Source organism: Aricia agestis, chromosome 18, assembly GCF_905147365.1.
Source record: "Aricia agestis chromosome 18, ilAriAges1.1, whole genome shotgun sequence".
NCBI lineage: Eukaryota > Metazoa > Arthropoda > Insecta > Lepidoptera > Lycaenidae > Aricia > Aricia agestis.
In genome coordinates this window covers 4125332-4144746 of record NC_056423.1, presented here as the reverse complement: position 1 = coordinate 4144746, position 19415 = coordinate 4125332, and the positions used below count along the sequence as shown (strand labels likewise).

Here is a 19415-nt window from a genome sequence, read left to right as displayed (position 1 = left end):
CCTCATAAAAACTCAGTCCATCCTCTATGTCCATATTATAAACGGCTATGTCCGCGGTAGCAAAAAACCTGATATACGAGCTCACCTGTCCGGGCTGGGATTATATTTTATGTCCAAAAAGTGTTGTTTCAGTTAAAGTGTTAGCTTCAATTATTTGAAAGGTGTCGAGTGCACGGCTACGGGACTCAACAGTTTTTTCTATGTGTTGAGTTTCGCAAGTGTTATATAAATTCATATTCATTTTAAAATTTGTTAAATCTTATCTTATATTTTTAAACGAGCAATTCTTGTATATATATAATTGGAATCTTGGAATCGGCTCCAACGATTTTTGTGAAATTTAATATACAGGGGGTTTCGGGGGCGATAAATCGATCTAGCTAGGAATATTTTTTATAAAATGTAATTTTATTCGTGTTTTATCGAATACCGACCAAAGCTCGGTCAAATAGCTAGTAAATTATTAAATTGAAGATATGAATGAAAGAAGAAAAAAAGGCAAAATTTTAATTGCTACTTACCTGAAGTAGCAATTAAAATTTTGCCTTTTTTTCTTTAAACAAATGCCTCTTCATTTTTACAAGGGAACAAATTATAAGGGAAAAAATGAGTAATTGTCATTATGCTATAAAGTCTTAGTAATGTTCTTTTACTCACGTCTTTAATTATGGTATTAGATAAATTCTACTATCTTTACTAATTAATATAAAAATACAATAGTGTACGTCGGTCTGACTAGTTATACATAGAGTCAAAAGCGTTGAGAGAGAAAGACACATCTTTTCTCTGTTTACTTTTAAACCGCTGTACTGGTTTGAATGACATTTGGTATGTTGTTCCAAGATATAAGGTTAATCAGGGTAAGTTCGTATACAGGGTAAGTCCGGATAATTCAAGTTAACGCTAATATTTTGTTTGCCTGGTACTACAGTTAGCATTGCAGTGCAGTATGGCGTATATGCCCGTAGCGCCAGGCAAAAAAAAACACTGACCAATTTAGTTATAAGTTTAGTTTTCCGGACTCACCCTGTGTCCTAACTTACCAGTCCCAAAGGCATTAACAATTAACAGTATATATCATCAAAGTCATCAGTTAACCCTATGAGAGTAAAAAGCTAAAAGACGAATATTAACATTAAAATATAAATGTCTGTTTGTCTATTACTTAATAGGCAGACCGATATTAAATTTTTAACTATTTAATGTAGCATAGTATATGCAAAGCCTTTCGACGCCCGTCAGTGTCAGGTCGCAATCGATGCAGCCGTCGTCGGTCAGCCCCGAATATTATACACGTTATACAATATACAACACTGCTCACGTAGTCACACTCTGGTTCAGTATAATTGAAGGTTAGGGATAATATATTATATATACCCGTCGATCGTGGGAAAACGAAATAAAATAATATAGATATTCTATAGTATCTCGTTCTTTTTTTTATGAAATATAGAACATTGAACATAGGACGATACTTTTTGTCCCGGAAAAATTTACGGTTTCCGCGCGATGAATGAATTTTGGAGTTACGGGTGGCATCTAGGATTTTTTTTTTATTTTTTTTTATGAAATAAGGGGGCAAACGAGCAAACGGGTCACCGGAAAGCAACTTCCGGCCCATGGACACTCGCAGCATTAGAAGAGCTGCAGGTGCGTTGCCGGCCTTTTAAGAGGGAATAGGGTAATAGGGGAGTTTAGGGAAGGGAAGGGAATAGGGGAGGGTAGGGATGGGAATAGGGTAGGGATTAGGCCTCCCGTAAACTCACTCACTCGGCGAAACACAGCGCAAGCGCTGTTTCACGCCGGTTTTCTGTGAGAACGTGGTATTTCTCCGGTCGAGCCGGCCTATTCGTGCCGAAGCATGGCTCTCCCACGTAACTCGTTCACCGGTGAGCGTGTGGGGCTTGATAATTCATCAAATTACGTGGGAGAGCCATGCTTCGGCACGAATGGGCCGGCTTGACCGGAGAAATACCACGTTCTCACAGAAAACCGGCGTGAAACAGCGCTTGCGCTGTGTTTCGCCGAGTGAGTGAGTTTACGGGAGGCCCAAAAAAGAGGCGAACCTATTCCCTTCCCTTCCCTTCTCTACCCTCCTCTATACCCTTCCCTTCCTTTCCTTACCCTCCCCTATTACCCTGATCCCTCTTAAAAGGCCGGCAACGCACTTGCAGTTCTTCTGATGCTGCGAGTGTCCATGGGCGACGGAAGCTGCTTTCCATCAGGTGACCCGTTTTGTGACTCGTTTGCCCCCTTATTTCATTAAAAAAAAATCCTAGATGTCACCCGTAATTCCAAAATTCGTTCATCGCGCGGAAACCGTAAATTTTTCCGGGACAAGAAGTATCGTCCTATGGTCTAGTGGTTCGGGCGTGAAGAGGTAACAGACGGACAGAGCGACTAACTTTCGCATTTATAATATTAGTATTACCCCCGAGAAAAAATATCTTATATCCTTCCCGTGTTCTTTACGCCTATGTTACATTTTTCTCGAAGCTAAGAAACTTACATTTTTGTCTCTAAATAATAATTACTACCAGTTTATTATGACGCCCTCAACTTGTTGCGCTGAAATTTGTTAAAAAGACGCTTTCCCGTCTTTCAAAATATCTCCATAACACATTTTATCCAAATCAATCCAGCCGTAACCGCAACGATTGCAGACAGTTTAACCACGTATGTGTGCACGCAATTCAACGACATTTTAACTTATACCTGATTGCGCGACAATTTTGTCGACAGTACATTTTTTTTCATTGTGGCCGTCTATGGACTGTTCGTCCATATCCTTTTTTTGTTATTTTATTATTTAGATTTTTCGCACCAAGAATAATTGAAATAATATTATGAATTTTAATTAATTGTGGTCCATCACGCCATGGACACTTTATATATATATATATATATATATATATGTCGACAGTACATTAGGATACAAATTAAATACCGTTCAAATATTTAATATCAATAAGGCTCAGCTAGTAAAAAGTGTCTTTGAAACTCTTGTGACAACAGACTTAATAATGGAGTAAAAATATATTTCCATTTTGCTCAAACGAATATTATAATGAACTATCAAATAACAGATCAGCCGAGCGAGCACGACATTGTTGAGACATCCAGCGAGACAGTTTGATATTATAACAAATATTATATTAATTCACGACGCTGTCTACTTAGATCAGTACATTGCTATTTTGTTATGAACAAATGTTATTATATTTCAAAGAAATTCCGCAATGGATTGAACTATTATACGAAATCAGGATATAATCTTCCACCACTAACTTTTACTTATACATTGCTGTTTTCTTCAGATGAATATTTCTAAAGTTACACCGTAATCGGCAATGGACATTATTTTGATCGATACACTCGTCCGTCGCTTGAACACATCGGCTGGGCCAGCTACGAGCTACGGCAGTTGCCTACGGCTTGTAGCGCCGGGTGCTACGCGCCTACGCCGTAGCAGACACGTATAATAATAACAATAATAATAATTACTATTATTAATTAAAGTGTAATAATAATGCAATAATCATTAATAATAGTTGAGTAATAAATAATTTCAAAGTAAAATAAATATTAATATAAATGTGTTTGAAAATAATTAAGTGATTGCATGTTTTGGTCAATTAATTTATAAAGTTAACAAGATTAACGTGATGGATTGTAATACAATCTGATTTTGGTGCAATTAAATTTAATGTCAATATAATTTGTACTGTCGCCAAATATTGCAGTTCACAGTTTCCTTTTTAATCCAATAAATGATTACTTTAACCGACAATTTTATCGGACAAATACGGATAAAATTTCCTTATTATTCATTTATATTCCTAAATTTTAGTATATTTTTAATACTAAATATAGTCGAGTCATTATTAATTATAATAATATATTTTTATTTCATTCATGTTATTTATTTGCTATACTTACATTAGTTAGACCGTATGGTGACAAAATAATTTTAATCGAATACTTGAAAGTACTGTATCGTGAGTATTAAATACTTGTAAGTACTGTATCGTAAGTATCGAATACTTGTAAGTACTGTATCGTGAGTATCGAATACTTGAAAGTACTGTATCGTGAGTATCGAATACTTGAAAGTACTGTTAACAATGTGTGCGGTGTGGTACTTGAGCGTGCTAGTGCTGGCCGCGGAAGTCAACTCTGCAGTTTTGGATATTAATAAAAGTAAGTATAAATAATAAGTAAACTTAAATATTTAATAATAATAGAAACTAGATGACGCTTTCAACAAAAATTCGTTGCGGAGGAACCGTACATTTTTCCGGGAAAGAAGTATCCTATGACCGTATCTTGGTATTCACGACCTCTGTAGCTCAGTGCCTGGGCGCGTTTCAGCTTAATTCAACGGATCTGCCGTCGGGATTAAACCGGGAACAAAAAGTTTTCAATGTTCCTGGATCATGGATATGTATTAATGTGTGCTTCTTGTGTAATATGTGCTTCATTTTAAAATCTGAAATATGTGCATTGTACATTGTAGTAGTATAAAAATAATAAATATGATATTATAGTAATATCACCGGAACTTTACGACCGAGGGCCCTGCACAAAGACAGCGTATTTCCTCAAAGCCAGCCTTCTGATGTTGTATATAACCGTAGTGACGGTCGCCCATGAAAATTTCTTTCTTTCCATCAGGTGACCTGTTTGCTTGTTTGTCCCGTAATTGTACATAAAAAAATATCTGGTACCCGTTACTTCCGGTACTAAGCACGGAGTCAGACTGACGTAGTGTACAGCGTCCATGGATATTATAATAAAAATAATCCCACACCGGTTTCGCTGACGGTGGCCGGTTTCATTGTACCCAATGTAATTATATAGTACCCAAGTGTGTGCGCAGTACACAAGAGCACTTTCTATTCCTTTACTCTCATAACCCAGTCAAAGACCGACACGACCGGCGAGAGATCAGGCGCAGGACCGACTTTTTAAATGCCCATCCGACGCATGGATCATCTTACTTGTCAGACAATCAGGTGATCAACCTGCATTGTCCTAACCAAACTTGAAAATAACATGTTTCCAACGCGGGAATTGAACCCACGACCTCCGAGTCAAGAGCCACGCTCTTATCCACTGGACCACGGAGGCGTTCAATGGATATTAATATTATTTACAATAGTGTGTAAATTATGTACTCCATCGCAGTTCTGAATTAGTGATCAGCTGAAATGGGCGCCATTAATATGCACTTCGATTGGAGGTATCGAAACGTATTTACTATTCATATACGTATTATCCAGTAAATGTCTCAATGTATCATCATCATTATCATGATTGCGTGCTGTTACGCGATTTCATTTGTTCGGGAAGCCTTAAGCTGTAGGCTAAGCAGGTAAAATACCATTAATTCGATTCTAATTATTAAAAGTTATTTAAATCCATACTCATTGATGCCCAATGGTCGAAATTCAACCTGTATTTTGTAGAAAAATATTGACTTCATTATATTTTTTTCAACCGTCTCTGGGACTCAGCTGATCTCAAACTGGTCGTGTAAGCATTGTCTAATACTATCTCAGATTCAATAAAAAAAAAAAAAAACTATAATCCATTTTCAATTTGTCAACTAGTTGTTAACAGACTTCAACTATATATATAAGATAAAATTCGAATGTATAGGCTTGTCACTCAAAAATCTGTCATCTTTCCTAATATGTGTGTTAAAGTGTGTGTACCTAATGTTTTATTTGTTAAAAAATGTATGATAAAAGCAAAATAATATTAGCTCGATGCACTCCTTGACCATATAAACTATAACTGTGCAAAATTTAATTCACCTACGTTTCCCCATTTTTCGTCAAAAGGTATACAAAGTTTTTCTCTCGCGTATTAATATATAGATATATTAAATATATAGAGCTATATATTTTCCGTCAAGCAATTAAACATTTAATAAGAACTAGATGAGGCCCGCAACTCCGTTGCGCCGAAATTAGCTTATCGCGCGGGTACCGTACATTTTTCCGGGATAAAAAGTATTCTATGTCCTTTACCGGGACTCAAAGTATCTCCATACCAAATTTTAGGCAAATCGGCTCAGCGGTTTGGGCGTGAAAAGGTAACAGACAGACGCACTTTCGAGTTTATAATATTAAGTATGGATAACACATAAAACGTCAAACCTGTCAAATAAAAAAAAAAAAACTAGCTAAAACTGAAAATTCTTCTACTAGGGCTATAATATTCAATTGAAATAAAATAATAATATATTCAAAATGCCTCAACTTTGATCTCATGAAATATCTAAAATACGTAACTATGTCCCGAACAAAAACCTTTTTATTTGTTTTCACTCGAACATTATAAAAATGCCTTTGCAGATGACATTTACAAAATTGAAAAACAATTTATTTCGTTTAGAAGCTCAGACTTTGATGTCGACAGCGGATTGAAACTTATAATACTAGACCAGGGGTTCTCGAACTTTTTTGATCGTTAAACCCCTTTAAAGAGCTGACGTTTTTGACGAACCCCCATGGACGTTGATCGTGTAGGCATTTAATATTCTCAAGGTAATATCCCTAATTATACTCCTTAATAATAACGGCACCAAGATACCGTAGTACATAGATTACGTCAAGGTATGTTGGCTTTGTACAAAATATCTAAACATTATATAAATAATGCAGACAAAACTATATTATATTGTATGAAAATGTACAAAGATTGTAAAACGACGAAAAGGTTAAAATAGGAACAGTCTTATATTAAATAAAATTCTCGTGTCAAAATGTTAGGCCGCGTACTCCTCTGAAACGGCTTTACTGATTTTAACCAAATTTTATATGCATATTCAGTGGCTCTGAGAATCGGCTACTGGGTACTTATTATATTGATAAGTGCATTTATTGAATAAATAATAGTAAATTATTACAACTCGAGATTGACGGCGACCATTGTTTGTGCGACGGGATAGCGATGGACGTTGCCATGACATACTTATTTAGTCACTTCGATAAAATAATACGGGCGAAATACTTTATATGGCAAAGAAACGTTTGCCGGATCAGCTAGTTAATCTGTTTATATAAAACTCAAAGGTGACTGACTGATTGACATAGTGATCTATCAACGCACAGCCCAAACCACTGGACGGATCGGGCTGAAATTTGGCATGCAGGTAGATGTTATAACGTAGGCATCCGCTAAGAAAGGATTTTGATAAATTCCAACTCCAAGGGGTTCAAATAGGGGATGAAAATTTGTATATAATTCTTAACGCGGGCGAAGCCGCAGGAAAAAGCTCGTAATATTATAAAACTAACAAAATATCCTGTAAGAAAAAAAATTAATTGAAAAAAACAAAGAAAATAAAAGGACAAACAAAAATATACAAATTAATCACACAACAAGTTACTATGTTAAGGGGAGGAAAAAAAATTAAATCTATTAATTCAATTTCAATGTGTATCTTTTTGCGTTGTAATAAACTTCAGTTTTAAATGGGACATTCCAAACGCATCGACATGTGACCTGACCCTTACACACAGGTAAACTGTAGCAAACAATACCTGCAACAAATTATACAGGGGGAGCTAATAGGACCGCATCATAATTGCCTCGCAGCCAACAATCTAAACTCGATAGCATGTACATGACGCTTGTTCTCTAACATTGTGTCTAGACCAGGGGTCACCAATTAGCTCCGCTCGGGGTCCGTTTTAAGACATGAAATGATTTTTGCGGTCCACACATTAAAAAAAATTAAGTAAACAAAGTTATATATGGAAATTACAAAGGTATTTATTTAGATATCAATGAGATGAGATAAGAATGAATCCCTCTGAAGTTTGGAGTGAAATATTGGTGCAAGCTATAGATTTTTTTTGGTAAAAAAGTGGACCCCGTGCGAGTTTCTTACACCGGTTCTTTTCGCCGGGTTAGTTCCCGAGCCGGTGGTAGGCATCATGTAGACGTTCAGAGAACATTTGCAAAAATTTATTCTGAATAAAAAAGTTTGAGTTTGAGTTTTTTTTGAGTTTGAGATATTGACATTAAATCCTAGAGATGTTGAAGTCCTAAGATGAACGAAGATCATCTTCGAACATGCTTGGTCTGTACACAATGGATCAGCGGTCCGGATGCAGACCGCGGTCCGCCATTTGGTAACCCCTGGTCTAGACTCTAGCTAGACATTATAGTTCAGTTGTTCATCTATAATACAAGTTTTCAATGATGATCCTGGGTCATGATGTGTATTTAAATGGATTTTTTCACAACAGTTTTCGGGCAGTTGTGGAAATATTACATACATACAGGTCGAATTGATAAACTTCCTCTTTTGAAGTCGGCCAAAAAGTTATTCATCGCATACTCGTATACGCTTGATAACGCTGTTGTAAAATCTGTACATGCGAACACAATCAAAAGTTTTCAAATTAAATACCTGAGCGCGGATGTGCGGTGAACAAAAATCAAAGTATTGCATTGTTTAACGTGAATTTAATTAAAAACAAATTGAAATTTTTAACGGTCTTGTTGTCGGGACGTTGTACATTTTCACAATGGGAATTTTGGGATAATGAACGGATCGAAAGTTGTGTAGGGTTAGGCAACTGAAAGTGTACTTTCATATAATATATTTTATTACATACTAGATGTCCCGCGCGGCTTCGCCCGCGTAAATTAGGAATTTTACGGAAACCGTACATTTTCCCATAAAAAATTGCTCTTATGTCCCTACTCCCTTCACTTGGTTTACTCTATATCTGTGCCAAATATTTCCATAAAAATTGCTCCAGTAGTTCGTAATTTCTAATATTTCCCCCGTTTTTCCCACATTTTCCTGAGTTTCTTCGGTCGTATTAGTCTTAGCCTATAGTCTTACTCGATAAATGAGCTATCTAACACTGAAATAAGTTTTTAAATCGGACCTGTAGTTCCTGAGATTAACGCGTTCAAGCAAACATACAAGAGTATGTTTGCTTGAACGCACCTAAAGATAGGTTTATAAATGATAATATTAGGTAGGTATAGATTTTTTTAAATTATCGCTTGACAAATTCGAGTCTCGATCTATAAGATTATGAAAAGTACCAATAACATGTTATAATATGGTAGTGATGATGATGATGATGTTGATGATGAATGTAATTTGCATAGTAGCATATGATTTTCGTTCTTAAAACAACGCCGAAACTCCCAAACTTGTATCTATAAAGAATCAGAAGTTCTCTCAGCACCTTCCGAACCACGGTATACCAGGTATACCTCGGTGCAAAATCTTACTTGTTGGTAGCATATGCTTAGAATACTTCTTACGAAACGGAAGTCACCACAAGTTTCCCTATAAATTTTGAGGAGTTCCCTCTTATGGATCCTTCATCAGATCACCACTTTTGTGAATATAATACCAAATTGGGATGATACCCTATATACCAAAAGAAAAATTTTGAAAATCGGTTAAAAAACGGCGGAGTAATCGTTGAATATAAGAAAACGAACATAACACCTCCCCCATTTTGAAAGTCGGTTAAAATTGTAGCCTATGTGTTATTCTGATGTATAAGCTATATTATTGTAAAGTTTCATTAAAATATGTTCAGTAGTTTTTGCGTGAAAGAGTAACAAACATCCATACATCCATCCAAAAAAGATACGAGTACTTACTTTAAATATCCGTAAGTAATGCCACACTTTAGATATTATACAACCTTACTGTGGTAAGTGGTGGCTCAAACGGTAATACTAAAAGAAAAATATGTTTAGGAGGGTTTTAGCCACAGTTTATAGTACAAGAGCACTTACGAGAGTATTAAGAAAGTGGGTACTTTCATATAATGCCAGCTGAAACCTATGTACGGTACTAACTTTTTACTGAACTATATTTTAAGCTATTTACTTACCATTTTCAGTATAAAGAATATATTAGTTTAGAGCAAAAAAATTCAAAATATAGCTTCCCTTTTAACGTCACTTGTTAATATTATGTAAGTAATGGTTTTTAAAGTTCACTTCATAACACTTATATATATGTATATATATATATATATATATATATATATATATATATATATATATATATATATATATATATTTTTTTTTTTTTTACCTCAAGAAAAGCAACTTCCGTCACCCATAGACACTCGCAACATCTGAAGAGCTGCAGGTGCGTTGCCAGCCTTTTAAGAGGGAACAGGTGAGGGTAAGGAAGGGAATAGAGAAGGGTAGGAAAGGGAATAGAGTAGGGGATCCCCCGGTAAACTCACTCACTCGGCGAAACACAGCGCAACCGCTGTTTCGCGGCGGTTTTCTGTGAGCCCGTGGTATTTCTCCGGTCGAGCCGGCCTATTCGTGCCGAAGCATGGCTCTACCACGTTGACCACGTCTACCACGTATTTTGAAAGAAAAGATTAGTAATTTGAATCGCTGTATAATAAGCTGTTTAGATGTAAGAAATGTGGTTGACTTAAAGTCCCCTTATTGATATGTCGTTAGGGTAATTTAAAGTATAGCCTGTATAGCTAAACCAAAGTATAAAATGCTTCTAACTTAAATATTACTATGCTCGCTTTCGGATTCCACAAAACGTTATCTTTATTAGAACTCATTATCCCTCCTTTCAGCTTCAGGGACCGGATTCCCATGCTTCGAGTATCGTTTCGATCGCAAACCGTCTCATTCGTGACGTTAGACGCCAGAGAATGTAGCCAAGACGTATTTTTATCGCTTCTTTATATTATAGAAGCGCCAATCAAAATGTATGGAATTGACATAATCGTTCGATAATATGAAGTTGCGTTCGACTCGTGCAAGGTCAATTCCATAAATGATCGGTGATTCTATAAAGAAGCGATAGAGAAAACGTCTTGGCTAGAGGCTCAGGTCTGCTCGAGCAAGACAGCCAACGATCTGTTACAACTATGTCTACTCAGTCTACTCAGCTTTTTAATCGTCTTTGGGTTTTTCGTTAACGTTGACTTTTAAGTTACTTGGTTGTTTTATCGTTTCAACCTAGTTAGTTTTTAGATTTCGATGATGAAACAAAGTAGTTTAAGTTGAAAGTGTAGTTTTTTTTAATTTGGCCAAAGGGTATTTTAAAAAGAGAAAAAGATATTCGAAGTATGAGAATCAGGCTCCAGTTCACGAAATGCCTCAAAAATGTTAGTCCGAAGATTGATAGGAGTCATTTATTTCGGTCTTTGCACAGGAAAAAATCGTTTCCAAGTTTCAGGAAGAAAAATCTGTTAGCCGCAGTTTGCCAGTTTGCAGGTAACATATGGAGGGATAGGGTCGATGAAAATTTTGATTTAACATGCAAATTGCAATAGATTTCCAGATGCTACATTTACCATAGTATAACGGGTGTAAAAAAAACTTATGTGACAGTAATTTAGGGTCCATATGTGTGTCTTATATAATAGAGTTCTCTGTGAAAGTATATGTACCATCGAGGAAATTGATGGAAATTGATTTGGTCGGATCATGTCAATTCATTGTTAAATGTGATCTGTCGGCTGGGTTTGACGTAACGCGACTAAACTACGTAGGTCTCCCATCTGCCTAGGAATCAACTTCTCTGATAGTATATTAAAAGAGTTTCTCACGAAGGAACGTAGATGACGTAATATAACTGAGAAATGTACGGTTCCTGCGCGATAGGCGTGAACGAACTTTGACTCGCGAACAACAATTAGTGAAAAAATAAACTAGTATATAAAATAAAATAAATAAACGTTTATTCAATAATTTGGACATTACACAAAGTGCCTACAACAAACTCAGTACCAAGTACTAATTAATAAGCGTTTAAAAAGTCTAATATCAAAAAACATTTCTAAAACTTCGTTTGTACTTATTGTTTGTACTTGTTGTCCCAAAAACTGCTTCTAAATTCTACGTTGAAAGTGCTTTGAAGTGTTGGGTGTAAACATTTACACGGCCTCTCACGGGAGCTCTACATGAAGGGTCAATTTATACTAGCGCAGAGTCGAAGCGCATCGAAGCGAATTGTTAAAACTGAACATTACAAATTCAACCTTAGCTCCAAAGCGTTAATGCACTTTATTACTTCTGAGAATTTAAAAAGGCGCGCGAATTCGCGTGAATGCGCCCGACCAACGCTGATTTGGCCTCGCAGAAGTAACGTATGCGTTACGCTCTGGGGTTAAAGTTGAATTTTCTGTGTTCAGTCTTTGGGAATTCGCTTCGCTTCGTTTCGACTCTGTGCTATTGTAAATTGACCCCACCGTTATATACCGCTATATAAACTTTACTTAAATTAAGCGAGACTTTTATAATTTGGACATTAAACAATAAACATAGACGTATGTTATACGCCAGGGTTTTTATAATATGACTCTTAGGGCCTGTTTCATCACACAAGTGCTAGATCGTCTATCCACTATTTAATTTGACAGATAGAGTATGGAGCATCTATCAAATTAGATGTGGATAGCCTATCCAGCACTTTTTCAGGAAGTAGTGAAACAGGCCCTTCATTTATTGTTATAGGCCTTAGGCCCTAAAAACTTAAATTTAGGCTACTTGATACTTATCCTTTTACTAGGAAAGAATAGAATCAATCAATTATTGATAATATTTTTCCTGTAATCGACGAACTCTAATAATCCATAAATAGTTTCTAAAAATAGCAGTTCCTTAATTGCTTCCTACGCTACGTTCCTACTTTGTATCTTAAAGAAAATTTCAGGAAAATCTTGAGTCGTTATTAATTGGCAAAAAAACATGATTATTATATTATAACATGACTATCATTAATGATCTTAATTTGAATTTTCGGAATACATGAAGAGAATATTATGAAAAAGTCGGAGCGGAGGCCGCTACTAGCACTAACAGTAATGAATCTGACTAAAATCCGACATGCACACGTCATAATAATATTGGCAGAAACGTTAGCAAACGTCGAACAAAACTTTTGCAAAAAATGTACGGTTTTCGCCCGATAAATGAATTTTGGCCCAACGGATTTTCAAATGACTATTTAGAATAAGTACTATTTTTTTTTAATTTTTGTTATCTTCTCTCCATAGGCACAGAGTTGACCCGCTGCTACCAGTGTGTGAGCAGCAACAGGACACGGTGCGAGGGCGTCGGTCCGTCAGTCCTGTGCCCCGCCGGCCGGGTCTGTGCGACCACAGCTGCGCCCCCGGGTAAGTTTACAAAAAACACTCAAAGGTACTGTAACACTCAACTGTAACCTTAGAGCGGTTAAGTATCTTGAAACTGCAGGTAAGAAACAAGCAGAATTTTTTAGATTGATTTTAATATATTATAAATTATTTAGGGCCGGCTGATAGGTGCCGGGTAGACCATCCAAAACTTATCTGATAGATGGAGTATAGATATCTGTTTGATAAGTTGTGGATAGCCTTTCCGACGCTTATCAGCAGGTGGTGAAACAGGTTAGATTTCAAAATATCTGCTGACAAACGCCAGTTTCTTATACCTGTCGCAAGACACATTACCTAGCCTTAATCAAATAGTTTCTTGTACCTCATTCATTTAAAAATGGGCTCAGCAGTTTATGAATTACGGTAGTATAAACATTGAACATAGATTGCTATCTCCTAATTGATAATTCTACCTTCAAACTCTTCAAAAAGCGGATAAACCATCTTTTCTACAGCGACATTTAGTCGTTCCTTTGTGAACTCGTAAATCTAGTTAGAGTACCTAACACTGTCTCAATCAAAGTTCTCGTCCAAAACGAGGAAGTGATAATTGATTCACCCCTCGGCATCAAGTCCAGACAGCCGGGATTAGAGCACGCGCCGAATTTTTAATCGGACGCTTTTCCCTTTTAACGCCTGCCAGATGATACCTCTAGGACAGAGCCCGATTTTGTAATGTGGAATTACTATTTGGAATTCCGTGGAACTAACGCAAACGTTCGTTTTTTCACGCGCATACGCACCGGCATGCACTTGAAACGTACTTGCGGAATTCGTTCTGCAAAAAGGGAAAGTGTGCATCAGTTAGTGCCTTATCACACTGGCGATTAGCGAGCGATTTGAAAGCGACGCGACTGCGCAGCGCACACGCTGCGATTGCGCGGTGTGCACGTCGCGACAGCGCAGCGTCGTCGCGGCGTGGCGTGGACGACATTTTGTACACTCGTCTACACAGATTATTATTATATATAGAAGACTCGTCTAGGGAGTGACGTCAGAATCCATTTTGCTGCTGAGTGTCCAAAACGCCGAAGGCAAGCTGCTTGCACGCCGCGCAATCGCGGCGTCATCGCGGCGTGTGCGCTGCGCAGTCGCGTCGCTTTCAAATCGCTCGCTAATTGCCAGTGTGATAAGGCCCTTAAGAGCTCACCTGACTCTAAAAATCAAACATCGTCCTTCTCTCTTCACACTCACGCCCGTCTTTCATATGCCAGGTGAAAAAGGACGGCGCGGAATCATCGCCGAGTTAGTTTTACTTGAATAAAAGACGAACTATAATGATTATGAAAAAAGTGTTTGAGCAAATTTAGGTTTTATCAATGCCTTTTTAGATATTAAAAAATATTAAAGAAAAGACAGCAAACTTCGAAGATCCAAGCAAAAATGTGTCTAAAACAAGGTTTTTTGAGTAATCGTGTTTTCGTCTTGAGCATTTAATCTTTATGAACTGAAGTTACTTGTGTCAAAAAATCAGTTTTCTAGACCTTACAGATTTTGAGATCTAGGTTAAAGTATGTAGTCAAGTTAGGGTCATATGGGCTCTTAATGAATATTAAAAGCTTTTATTTAACTTGCTCTGTTCTACTGATTGTTTATACATATTGACTGATACTCGAATACGAAAAACATGTCAATGCGGCCGGCCTTATAGAATCGCCAATCAAAAATGTATGGAATTGACAAAAGCATTAATATAAGTATGCTCAAAGCATATGGACGGTATATGCGATTAGGGTTTTTTAGATCGTGATTATAGCTGTATGACACGAAAGAACCTTCTGCTACATAGCATAGCATGTAGGTAGGAAAGTGGAAGAAATTTTTTGTTGATAGTTTTTAAAAACATTGGTTTACCAGGCGATGTTTCTTGAAGCCTCTTACCGACAAATAAAACAATGAAAACCCTCACTCCACTATACATTTGCGCACTGCTGCAGGCTGCTGTTATAAAATATAATATATGTAGTTGAGCGATTACCCTATAGTAATAGCTTAACTTTATACAGGGTGTAACAAAAAACAAGTGATAATACTTTAGGGTGTGTACGTGTTCCTTGTAGAGAGTTCACTGTGAAAGTAGCAGCGCTGAAAGACCAAAATTTTTTTTCACTTTTGTATGGGGAAACTCGTGACGCTCGGGCTCTTGCCCATACAAAAGTGAAAAAAAAAAATTCGTCTTTCAGAGCTGCTACTTTCACAGTGAACTCTCTACAAGGAACATGTACACACCCTAAAGTATTATCACTAGTTTTTGTTACACACTGTATATTTTTATGGTAATATACAAACTGAAACTTTAAACATATCCGTATAAAGTCGCACGGATATAAGAAAGCTGCTCCATCACTGTTGACAGGTTACGAGTCATCGCTCACGTGCGCGGCGGCCGCTCCATCCTGCTGGCTGTCGGGCCTGCGCCTGACGTGCACCTGCGCCGGTCACCTCTGCAACCGGCCCTTCGCCCCCCACCTCACCGAAGAATTGAAAAACCTCCCTGAAAACACCACTCTTGAAGCCTTCTTCAATTCAACCTTACTTGCGAATGAATCTACGAAATTGTACGATACAATAACGGTACAAGTTTCGAATTTCTCGATGCCCCGGGCAGAGGCTCTGAAGCAGGTGACTCTGTCGCCTGATGATGAGGACGATGGGGAGGGGAGCGGAGCGTTTGAGGACAAGGTCCCTTCGGCCCCCGCCGCACCGAGCTCGTTCCTGCCTTCGGAGCACAACGACGCTACCGTTTTAGGGTTAAAATCACTCTTGCTTTTACTACATGTCGCGCTCGTGCTAAAATACTCTTAAAATCCTCTAAGGAAAATTCATATTTTGTTTATAATGTACATAAATAAAGGGAACAACTTAAAATTGTAGAGTTATATACGGATTGGCAGTTAAATGTTTAAAATTTGTTTTAAAAATATTTTCAAAATTAAATGTTCCCGATTTATTAGATGATAGTCCTTTCCGACATAGTTCCATTGAAATTTTGATGTACTTAATTGTATAAAGTTAGTACTAATATCTTTATTAGTCTTTAGAAATAGTTTTTAGGTGTAATTATTTCTTTAAACAAATTTTCGTCTTAAAAGTACGTTTTGAAAATAATAAATGATCATTTGACGTGTAATTAATTTATAGTAATAATTTATAATGAATATTAATAATTTATTAGCTTAAGCATGATAATATTATATAGATATAATTATTTATAGGAAACAGAATTGAAAGTGACAATCGAGAAATTATGATATTACCAGAACATTGGTCTGAAATAATAAATAAATAGTCTTTTCATATTTTTAGGATATAAATACCTACTCTAGAGAGAGCATGAAGAATCGCAATTATTAACTGTCAAGAAATACGGTTATTATTAAAATATCAACTCTAGAAACAACATAACTAATACTATGTCCAATTTCATAATAAATATTGTGCTGTAAGTACAGTATACAAAATACGTTTAGGTTAATTTGAATTTAAGACCAAGTGGAAGAAGTGGGTAACCGTTGAAAAAGTTTTTTTTGCATAAATGCAAGCTTTAGGCCTGAGAAAATGATTTGATATCACGTAAATATGGATGTTATGTTGCTAAACTGTACATAAAATCCATATTTGTAATATTTCCGGTTCTAAGTCTCTATTTATGGAAAAAAGGAAATTTATCAAAAATCTTCGTCCACTAATATCTCCAATTATTGTTATTTAATCGATCGATTGAAATATATTTTGCTCAAGTTAGATGTAAAGAACCCTGCCGATTTAGATTTTTCTGGATATTCGATATACTTAGATACCATTTAAAAATGTTCAATATTAAATTAATTCACCGTACTGCCAAAAACTTTCGATCACACTTGTAAACTTGTATATTATTTCAGTAATAAATAACAGAACCTTTATTTTGTTTTATTAATCTTTATTTCACCAAATTTAAAAGTTAAGAAAATAAGTGCTAGCTTATTCCGTCTCACCTTCTTTTTTGTTTCGACCTTAGATTGGCATATGAGCAAAATAACATAGTATTTTGCTATTTGTTAAGGTCCAGATTGGATCAAAGCAATATTAGTTTGTTGTATTATAGTAAAAACTCGGGGTACTGGGTCGAAAACTTTCAAATTATAAGTGTGTAAACCTCAGCGGGGCTAAAATGGTCACATTTAGCAATTCCTCTCAATCAATTCAGCAAATGAATTGTCAAAACTGTCAAACTGACAAAAATGTCAATTTAGTACAAATTACTAGACATGAATTACAAGCAGACTTGCATTTTGCGATTTTATAAAAATGAATCATATACTTCATAATATGATTCTACAAAGCGACCATTTTAGCCTCACAGGTGTAAACACACTAGGCCAAAATTATCCGGCCGAAGTTCGGCATGATTACTCCTGCAATGTATTTCAAATTACTGATGACACACCATGCTGAAATTACGTCGTATGTGAAGCGCATTGCAGGCGTAATCATGCCGAACCTCAGTCGCGTATTTTCGGCGTGGTGCGTTTACACACTTAAGCTCGATTAAGGCGACGCCTTGATAATTGGCTGTATCGATATCGATTTTTCTCAGCAATGACTAAAGCTAAGAAATTAAAGTTCATTGTCAGTATTCATCATGGCTTTGTCTTTGAATTATCCATAGCATAATACGATAACACAGAATAATCAATCAAAAATACCTCTATAAAAATGGGATTCCCATTTTGCCAACAGAGGAGAGTGATTTAAGCTTCCAAAATTTGTACATACATAGATTGGTTCAAGCGTATACTTTAATTTGCCCATAGTTTATATGAAATGTATTTATGGTTTTCAGATTACGCGACAAAAACCATTTTGTCGCTTACGCCCGTTCCATTTCTTGTTGTTCCATTGCTTGTTTTCTATGAGAGGCCGGGCCGGCCTCTCATAGAAAACAAGCAATCTAAAACGTATCCAACACGGTTTCTTACTTTAACGCGGCGTCAGCTTAATATGTGTCTGCGCGAACGAGCGGTTTGGCCATTACACCGACTGCGCCGATATTTACATACATTTGCTTGAAATCTCGCAGTGTAGCGGTGAAACCGCGCGTTCGTTGAGGCGCATATTATAATATTATGTAAATCGAGACTCAACATTGTAGTTTTTACCATACTGTCCATACTTGTAGTATTTCGCTCCTCCAGCACTTACAATGCTACAATTAAAAATGTATGCGTAAATTTATCATTACCCAGGGGCCTCCTTCCGAGGTTAAACCATTAACCTGTTGAACCTTACTCCTATAGTTATAAGGTATATGTTAGAGTGGCTTCCACGTGAATTTTAAATATCAGCTTCGTGTATCATGCGAAGGAAATTCAGGTTTAATGTTACAAGGTTATGTATAAGCTGCCGGCTTGGTAGGGACGTTGATATACGAGTGTACCAGAGTAGAGAGAACTGAGGAGTACCTCGACTTCAAACGAACGGGCGAATATACGCGAGTTGGGCGCTAATGTAACTGTAAAGATGTATACGATTAAAAACTGTCGAGGTGTAAGTATACGAAAATTGTGCAGATGTCTACGAAAACTGTGTAGGTGTCTACGAAAACTGTGTAGGTGTCTACGAAAACTGTGTAGGTGTCTACGAAATCCGTACAGGTGTCTACAAAAACTGTACAGATATCTACGAAAACTGTACAGATGTCTACAAAAACTGTACAGATGTCTATGAAAACTGTACAGATGTCTACAAAAACTGTACAGATGTCTATGAAAACTGTGTAGGTGTCTACGAAAACCGTACATATGTCTACGAAAACGGTGTAGGTGTCTACGAAAACCGTACAGGTGTCTACGGAAACCGTGCAGATGTCTACGAAAACTGTGCAGATGTCTACGAAAACTGTGTATGTGTCTACGAAAATTGTGTAGATATCTTGGAAAACTTTACGTGAATCGTACATTTTTACGGGATAAAAAGTATTATTACCCGTAACTGAAAATATTTCCATACCAAACGTCAGCATCAAAAATTAGGCGTGAAGAGACAGACGGACAAACACACTTTCACATTTGTAACACTAGTATGAATATAAAGAGACATTGATTACTGGCACCGCTACAAAACTCATTATCGCCAGTCCACAACTCTATAAAAAGAATAGAAAGATGCATGAAATAATCAAAATGGCACCTAATATTTCTCATTTAAAAGGAAAACTACGTCACGTTGTTTGCACCGATATTACAACTGCAAAAA

The 19415-nt window shown here is 36.6% G+C and overlaps 1 protein-coding gene across 2 annotated transcripts; it reads left to right on the top strand.

The window, feature by feature from the left end:
* Positions 1 to 3912: 3912 nt before the first annotated feature.
* LOC121735940 lies at positions 3913 to 16064 on the top strand. 2 transcript variants are annotated; one of them, XM_042126942.1, is made up of 4 exons: positions 3913 to 4200; positions 8050 to 8057; positions 13046 to 13157; positions 15535 to 16064. In XM_042126942.1, the coding sequence occupies exons 1-4, from the start codon at positions 4125 to 4127 to the stop codon at positions 15981 to 15983; spliced, it is 645 nt and encodes a 214-aa protein (XP_041982876.1). In that variant the 5' UTR covers positions 3913 to 4124; the 3' UTR covers positions 15984 to 16064. The 2 variants fall into 2 exon arrangements, with proteins under 2 accessions (XP_041982876.1, XP_041982877.1); XM_042126943.1 differs by lacking the exon at positions 8050 to 8057 and having other exon boundaries at positions 13038 to 13157.
* The last annotated feature ends 3351 nt before the right edge of the window (positions 16065 to 19415 follow it).

Bases quoted from the DNA above. Each gene is read 5' to 3' on its own strand.
- LOC121735940 (XM_042126943.1), top strand. From the start codon at position 4,125: ATGTGTGCGGTGTGGTACTTGAGCGTGCTAGTGCTGGCCGCGGAAGTC. The intron at 4,201-13,037 runs GTAAGTATAAAT...TTCTCTCCATAG, and splicing joins AGTTTTGGATATTAATAAAA to GCACAGAGTTGACCCGCTGC. The intron at 13,158-15,534 runs GTAAGTTTACAA...CACTGTTGACAG, and splicing joins GACCACAGCTGCGCCCCCGG to GTTACGAGTCATCGCTCACG.